This window comes from Chrysochloris asiatica, unplaced genomic scaffold, assembly GCF_000296735.1.
Source record: "Chrysochloris asiatica unplaced genomic scaffold, ChrAsi1.0 scaffold00087, whole genome shotgun sequence".
Lineage (NCBI taxonomy): Eukaryota > Metazoa > Chordata > Mammalia > Afrosoricida > Chrysochloridae > Chrysochloris > Chrysochloris asiatica.
The window spans coordinates 6,373,228-6,381,930 of NW_006408605.1; the positions used below are offsets into that span (position 1 = coordinate 6,373,228).

An 8,703-nucleotide genomic window follows, 5' to 3' on the forward strand; every position below is an offset into this window, starting at 1 on the left:
TCAATCCACAATAAAAACCTTTAATTAAAAAAAAAGACTTCACCAAAAGAATAAAAAGGGAACCCACAGAATGGGAAAAAATCTTTTGCAACAATACATCAGACAAGGAAATCATTTCTAGAATATATAGGAAACTACCACACCTCTACAAGAAAAAGTTAAATAGCCCAATAAAAAAAATGGGCACAGGACATGAACAGACACTTCACCAAGGAGGAGATCCAGTCAGCCAATAAACATATGAAGAAATGTTCACAATCACCAGCCATTAGAGAGATGTAAATCAAAACAACAATAAGATATCATCTCACACCAGCAATAACAGCAAAGATCAAAAAAGTAGAGGACAATAAATGCTGGTGAGGATGTGGAGAGCCTGACACCCTCCTACATTGTTGGTGGGAATGCAAAATGGTCCACCCACTGTGGAAAGCAATATGATGCCTCCTCAGAAAGTTGGAAATATAAATACATTATGATCCAGCAATTCCTCTACTTGCTGCTATTGTTAATAGCAGCACTATTTACAATAGCAAAAAGATGGAGACAGCCTAAGTGCCCATCAACGGAGAATGAGTAAATAAACTGTGGTACATACACACAATGGACTATTATGCTACCTTGAAGAACAACAAGGAAGTTGTAAACTCTCACATAACATGGATGAACTTTGAGGACATTATGTTGAGTGAAATTAGTCAGTCATAAAAGGAGAGATACTGCATAGGACCACTACTGTAAAAGACAAAGAAAAAGAACCCATACTCAAAGAAGGGGGTAATTCATTGCTGGTTACCAGGATGTGGGGTGTGGGGTGAGCAGAGGGAGTGGAAGGTGAAGCACAGGGTAGGGAATAGACACAAGATAGTTTGTGTGCTGGGGAGGGGGACAATACATAAGAGGGGGGAGGAGAATGGAAGAACAAGGTGGGTGGGAAAACAATTAGGCAGGTTTGCATGGGCTAAGTGGAACAGAGGTAAATAATGATGTATGTTCAACCTTGGAACAACAGGTCTCTGGGATACAGGAATTGAGACATGGTTTGAATATGTAAAAAGGGGAAATAATGTTAAGATGCTTGGCCGTCTTTTGAATCTTGGTTTCCCTTGCATGCCATTATAAAACAGACACTTGAGGGGGAGAGAAAGGAATAGCCAGAAATATCACCATAGAAAGCATATAAGTCCATCTTCAGCCTATAACTGATTTGAATACCTAAAATGGGGCTACAACATGCCCAGTGAAAGAAGCTTCCTGTGGATCCTCTGCATTACATAAGACCGTAGGTGGAATCCTGAAGCCCATCCAGAATCTTCTGAAGTGGGAAATTTCCACTTGAAAGGATAAGCAGACTAGCCTGGAGCAGCTAGAAGAACAGAAGATACTTCTTGAAAGAAAGACCAACAGAAAAAATATAAAACAATAATGGCAGTCAGACTGACTACTACAAGAACAAGCAAGTTGCTCGCCCAAAAGACATCAAGGCAAGTGGTTGGGTCTCCTCAAGGCAAACCCCCTTCCAAGGCTAAGACTTAATGGGAATACATAAGCAGACATGCGCTCTGAATGGTGATCATGGTGGTCACCAATAAGGGGAAGTAAAGGAAAAACAGCAATGAAGCTGCGAGCTAAGCCCTAACACATTAATAGACTCTTGTGAACCCAGGTGGAGACCTGGTTGGCCAGCAGTATGGCAAGACCTAGGGAGGGACTCCTGGGCCCAGAGTCAGACATAGCCACAGAGGACTAGAGTGGAGAGTGAAGCATCCAGCTGATAAGAGAGGGCATATGTACAAAAACACCCACACTTGCAGATAATACCCACTTGACCTGGCTTCAATGGCCAGATGATCAGAACTCAATTAGAAGAAAAAAGAGATAAAAAAAAAAAAGAGTGATCTCTTACAATTTGATAAACTTGACCTACACCTATGGATGCAGTAGCTCAAAATAAGGAACAAATCTTTACAGTGAGGATCATTCCCACCCCTTTGATACACAGGGTAGACAGGGATGGGAAACTTGGACATTGGCTACCCAAAATGGCAGTGGAGAGGGGGCACTACAGAGGCAAGAAGTGACTGGTTTACAGGCTTTCAAGAGGAAGCCTAGATCCAGAGGGCACAGTATAGGGTAGAATCTCCACTGAATAGTATCCAAACTGTCTAGGCAGGGCTGATGAAAGGAGATGAGATAGCACTCATGTGGCACTATAGTGATTAATTGCTATCAGGACTGATTGTGAGGGTTGGAAATGTAAAGGTCGACATTTTGTAGCAAAAGGAGGGGAGTGATTGACTTTGCAGTCCAGGAGCGGAGGTCCTCAGGACCATCGAGGAAGAGCAGAGTGCAGGACCCTACCCAGAGAAACAGTGATGCCAGAGATAGAGGCAGAGATGATGATATAGAGAGATGGAGCAGCTGGGGACCTTAGACCCAGAGAGGGAGAAGGGCTGGGTACTGACGACCAGAGGGAAGGCTTGCATGGAGGGGATTGTAACCATGGCACTGAAATGATATACAAGAGGATGAATGTAAAGCTAATGTTCTCCATGTAAACTATCACATAATTCACAATTAAACATTAAAAAAAATAATAATAATTCATTTTGCTCAGATCAACCGTCAACAGTCATGAAAGCAGCAGTCAAGAAATCAAAAGATGTATTGAGTTAAGCAAATCTGCTGCACAAGACCTCTTTAAAATGTTCAAGAACAAAGTTGTCAGTTTGAGGAGTAAGGTATGCCTGACTCAAGCCATGGTATTTTCAGTAGTCTCATATACGTGAGTTGGACAACAAATAAGGCAGATCATAGAAGAAATTATTTATTTGAGTTATGGTGTCAGAGGAGAATATTAAAAGTACCATGGACTGCCAGAAGAACAAGCAAACCTGTGTTAGAAGAAGTAGTCAGAATGCTCCTTAGAAACCAGAATGGCCAGACTTCGTCTTTCATACTTCAGACATATTAGCAGGGGGCACAGTACCTTGAAAAAGACATCATGCTTTGGAAATTGTATGGTCAGTGTAAAAGAAGTAGACCCCCAATGAGATGGATTGGCACAGTGGCAGCAGTAATGGACTCAAATGTAACCACACTAGTGAGATTGGCACAGGACCAGGCAGTGTTTCATTCTATTGTGCATAAGATCACTATGAGTTAGTATTGACTCAATGGCATCTAACAACAACAACAACAACACAATTTTTGTTGTAGAAGTTCTATGTAAGGTATCTGTCTAGTCCACCATCTTGCTGGAAGTCCAACAGATGGATTTTTTTTAATTTCTCATCATACCTGGTATAATATAATTTGTTGTCCACAATTATTGCTAAAAAATGGAAATATATTAAATATCAGTCCTTTAACTTTGTATTTAACTCAATATCTTGCTTAAAAATTACTACAGTACCTATGAATATATTACTCTTTTTTTTTTTTTTTCAGCTACAACTTTTGAACCAAAGGTTAGTTTCAGATTCTTTAAAGTATTACTCAGTCTTTCTCATTTCCTCATTGTTCTTTTGTGTCTAACAGATGGAAGTACTCTGCTTCTGATTCCAACTCCCCTTGGTATTGGGGATTTGTTGGTGTATATGGAAATGGGGGATATATTTTCACTTTATCAAAATCAAAATATGAAGCCAAAGACAAGTTCATTGACCTTCGATTGCACAGCTGGATCACAAGAGCAACAAGAGTTATTTTTATTGATTTTTCATTATACAATGCTAATGTCAATCTGTTTTGCATCATCAGGTGAGTGACTCAAACTTCTTTCAACAGTATAACCAATTGATGACAAATCAATTCCAACTCACGGTGACCCCATGTGTGTCAGAATAGGGTTTTCTATAGATGATTTCCAGAAGGAAATCATCACACTTTTCTTCCCATGAACCTCTGGGTGTACTCAAATCTCTAGCTTTTGGTTAGAAGCTGAGCAAGTTAACTGCACCACTCAGGAATTACCTTTATTAGTATATTGACTTGTTAAAATGTCCAGAACCCTCATTAGACTTTAGTTTGTGCATACTTGTGCTGGTGTTAAAATCATACCCTTTAAAATAAATAATATGTAGTTCTACACCCAATAATGAAAAAAGTAAAACAGCATCATATTCACTATTTTAATATTTCAGAATATATTCAGGAACATGAAGTGCATGTTCATTTTGTATAACTTAAGGGTTTTTAGTCTTTTATTGTCATTCTGGAGTTGCAGAGATTCTAACAGTTAATCTTGATGATTTATTTCTTCTTTTAAAACAGATATTCAAAGCTATCTGTTTTTCAGAAATGGTTTCTTAGTTATTTTGTCTCAAAAATGAACTATTTAAATTTCAAACAACATATAACAGTAGCCAGCATCCCAGAAATGACTACAGCCTGTAATATATTATAAAAATGGCCTCCATTCATCTCATTTTTGCATTTTGCTTTTTAGTATCCTATTACCAATGGTAAATATACTTCTTCAACCCTTGATGCTGGGCTTACCCATGAGATGTTAGCAGTAAAGCACAAGTAGAGGCTTGAACTGAATTTGCATGTTAGGACTTGCCCTCTTGCACCTCTGCTATCACCATAAGAAAGAAATGCCTAGGTTGCTTTGGTGGGCCCAGGAAGAGGATGAGAAACAGATAGAACAGAGACAACTCAAAAGCACATGAGTGGGTCCAGCCAAAGGACAGATACATTGGCAAGCCTAGCTAAGAACAGGCAAGCTCTCTTGGATCAGCTGGACTCTACAAACATAAGATACAGCTATTGCAAGCCACTGCATTTGGGAGTGGTTTGTTATCTAGCAAAGCAAATTGATACAAGACCTAACTTGGGTCTTAGCTCTTTATCTTTGAATTAGTTAGGAGGTTTTTGCTGTAGCAGAAAACCCCAAATTAAGCTAGCTTAAATAATAAAGAAATGTATTATTATCACAGAGCAGCAATTATAGCAACAGCAATTCCTTTAGCAATAAGTGCAAGATTCTAGCTCCATGTCTTTTAAAATGGCTACATCTTCTGCCCTCCTTTGTCTTAGTCATATCTCAACTTTCCTCAAAATAGTTGTGAGTAAGCAGCAACTAAGTTTATATGGGAGTCCTGATGTGGCACTGTAGGATAAGCAGTGGACTGCTAACCACAAGGTTTGAGGTTCAAACCTACCATTCACTCCCTGGAAACCCTGTACAGGGATGCTATGACACTTTACAACAACAACAGGGTTAAAAGGATAATCCTGATATGGCACTGTAAATAAACACTAAACTACTAACCATGGGTTGTGATTCAAACCCACCAGGCATTCCTTGGAAACTTTATACATGGTTACTGTGAACCAACTCAACATCACTTAACAACAACAAGGGTTATATGTCTTTGATAGCTATAAGGAGAGTGTGCCAACCAAAGAGAAAAAATTCTTTCCCTTTTCCGATGGGGTTACCTTACATCACATGCCTACCCTAGACCATGGTTTCTTGAACCAAAGGGAGTTCTAATGGGATAGTGTTTAAAGCATTAACCTGCTAGCCACAAAGTCAGCAGTTGGAGCACACCAAAGAAAAAGATACTGCAGCCTGATCCACAAAGATTTACAGCCTTGCAAACCCTTTGAGGTAGTTCTACTCTGTCCTATGGCAGCTATCAGTCATAATCTACTCAACAACAGTGGGCTTTGGGTCTTGAATTAAACAGGGCTACGGAAATAGGATTACCATGATTGGATCCACCTGGGGATTGAATCAGCTTCCTAGAGCCTAAGTGATCTGGGGAAGGATGTATAACTAAATACAATTAGGGCTCTGTTAGCAAAAAGGAATGGAATAATGGCTGCTACAAAGGCAAACAATAGTTTTTACTAAATTCTCAGTAATTCACTTTTCTCTTGCAAGTCTTATGTTTTTACTGAATAGAATTTGGAATTGGGATTTACATTAGTTAGTATAGAAGATTTTGCCCTTGTGCAACAGTAACAGTAAAACACAACCATAGCCTTTAAAATGTGTAAAGGTGAATAAAACAAATAAACTACATTAAGCAGCTAATGGACCCATATACCTTTTATAGTTCTTATTTTCTCTACAAGAAGCAGAACATGTTAACAACATTGTTCACCCATCACACTAGGGTTGTTGTTGTTTTTGCAAGACCAATTATTTATTGCAAATATTTCTTATCAATAACATAAAAAGTGGTTCTAAGTCGTTGGCGCAGCTGGAGCAGCGCGGGCTCTGTGGGCACTATGAGACCTGAGGCGGCGGCGGGAGCACAAGAGGCGTGCGGACACCGATGCCACTGCCTGGTGGACGGTCCCGGAAGGCCATTGCCACCATGTGGGCCCAAGAGCTCCACACCTTGGAAACCTTGGAGATGCTGGACAGATGAGAACTGGAAGACAGCTTGAGCCTGGGGGTGACCAACAAACTTTTGGATCAAAGGGGGCCTTTGGGTTTCAGCATCCTGTAAGACTTTATTTACCCATTTCAAAGTGCCAAGAATATCTGCATAGTTCCGGGGAGAAAGTGCTGGGCAGTTTCCCAGTGCAAGCCACGATTCACTTCAACAATGATGGGTCTGATTCAGACAATGAAGAAGGAGAGGAAGAGATGGAGCCCTCTGCACTTCATTGCCAGGAGGCAGAAGACCCTGTGGGAAGAGGTCCAGGGGGGAAGTGCAGGGAGCTTTTGATGTGCCAAGAAGAGAGATGCCAAGGGAGCAGAGGCCTCCATGGGAAAGATCTGCTCTCCCTTGGTGACACTTCAGGGAAAGTTGAGTCCTTCTCACCCAAATAAATCATTAATGGTGTCTTTCTCCCAAGCCTGTTCTACTCTGGGATCCACCTCCACATGTACTCTTGGGAACATCCCAGCCAAGACCCTTTGAAAGTTCTGTTGGGTTGATGGGGTGGTCAGTGTGCCATTCATAAGTAAAAGAACTCAGCATTTACTTTTCTTTGTCCTTTTAACTGTTCTTTAGGACAAAGAGAAGGTTTGTGTCAACATGGATTGTAATTAGGGTCAGCTTTCACAGCACATTCAGAACTGATGCTCAGATGATCAAATTACAAATATTTTCTACATATATTAACTATGTAGAATGAGTAAGCGCTTGGCTGCTGGCCAAAGGGTCAGTGGTTTGAACCCACCAACCATTCCTTGGAGGTCTGCTCTCATCAAGATTTCAACCTAGGAAAAACCCAATGAGGCAGTTCTACTTGAGTAGGAATTGACCCAACAGCAACAGGTGTAGAACTGTACCTCTCACTTAATCTAATCTGAACTCATTCTTTACTTATTCCTACTTTTGTACAAATGATTTAGATATTACCCAAGGGTTGATGGGGCCCATGAATGGCATTCTGAAGAAAAGAAATTATGGGGGATGGGGGTGGCGTGGTGGGAGTTTCTGAACCGTTTTCTGAACAGTTTCTACTGCAAGAGTAATAGACATAGAAAGATATGGATTTCTAGGGTGTAGTTCCCAATAAAAATGTATATGCTCATTGTATAAGGGCGGCATGTGTGTAAATATAGAGGAGAAAATGAACACTTCATAGCTTAGTGCTTGCTGCTTGAGTAGAATAAAACTTGTTTTCCATTAAAGTGCCTAATGTAAAAATATTTTTAGTTTTTATACTTTTAATAACTAAATGTGTGTATTTCTCAAAGTTTTCTGAATTAACTCTCTTACATATGACAGCCTTTTTGTACATAGTTTCTACTTGAAATAAATATTTTGAAAGAAAAAAAAAAAAGTGGTTCTACACATGGACCTCACCAGAAGGAATACGGAAATCAAATTGACTACATTTGTGGGAAAAGACGATAGAGAAACTCAGTATCATCAACCAAAACAAGGCCAGGTGCTAACTGTGGAAGCAAGGATGGTGAGACTTCATCTCACATAGTTTGGACATGTCATCAAAAGGGACCAGTCCCTAGAGAAGGACATCATGCTTGGAAAAGTGGAGGGTCAATGAAAAACAGGAAGATTCCCCCAAAGAGATTGACACAGTGGCAGCAGCAATAGGCCCAAACGCAACAATTGTTAGGATGATATAGGCCCCGGCTGTGCCCTGTTTTGTTGTGCCGACGGTTGCCATGAGCCGGAGTCAACATTTAAAAAAACAATGTTGTAAAGTGTCACAAAGTCAGTTTAAATTCCTACTGAACCCTATGCACAACAGAACAAAATACACCAACTCCTGCCCCATCCTCACAATCATTGCCACACTTGAGCCCACTGTTGCAGCCACCATGCCAATCCATCTCACTGAAGACCTTTCTCTTTGTCACAGACCCTCCACTCTACCAAGCAACACGTCCCTCTCCAGGAACTAGTCCCTCCCAATAACACGTACAAAGTATGTGAGATGAAGTCTTGCCATCTTGCTTCTAAGGAACATGCTGGCTGTACTTCTTCCAACACAGATCTGTTCATTCTTCTGGCAGCCCTAGTATAGTCAATACAAAGTATATTCTTTGTCAATATCATAATTTAAAAGTATCAGTTCTTCAATTTTCTTATCCATAGTCCAGCTTTAAAAAAAAAGTTTTTACTGTGAATTGAGTCATCGTGTTTACATGGGAGAACATCGGGTTTACACTCATCCTATTGTATTTCATCATTGCAATGATTACAATCCCCTCCATACGTCATCATTCAATATTGGCTTCTATTCCCTCTGGGGTTTTTTGGT

The 8,703-nt window shown here is 40.2% G+C and overlaps 1 protein-coding gene across 1 annotated transcript in view; it reads left to right on the forward strand.

Annotated features, from left to right (window-relative positions):
- The window catches only part of PKD2L2 (polycystic kidney disease 2-like 2), a 97,390-nt gene that overhangs the window by 37,891 nt on the left and 50,796 nt on the right, over positions 1–8,703 (forward strand). Inside the window, exon 5 of the mRNA XM_006866216.1 lies at positions 3,541–3,762. Within this exon, the coding sequence (XP_006866278.1) occupies positions 3,541–3,762 (222 nt within the window). The remainder of the gene's footprint in view (positions 1–3,540; positions 3,763–8,703) is intronic.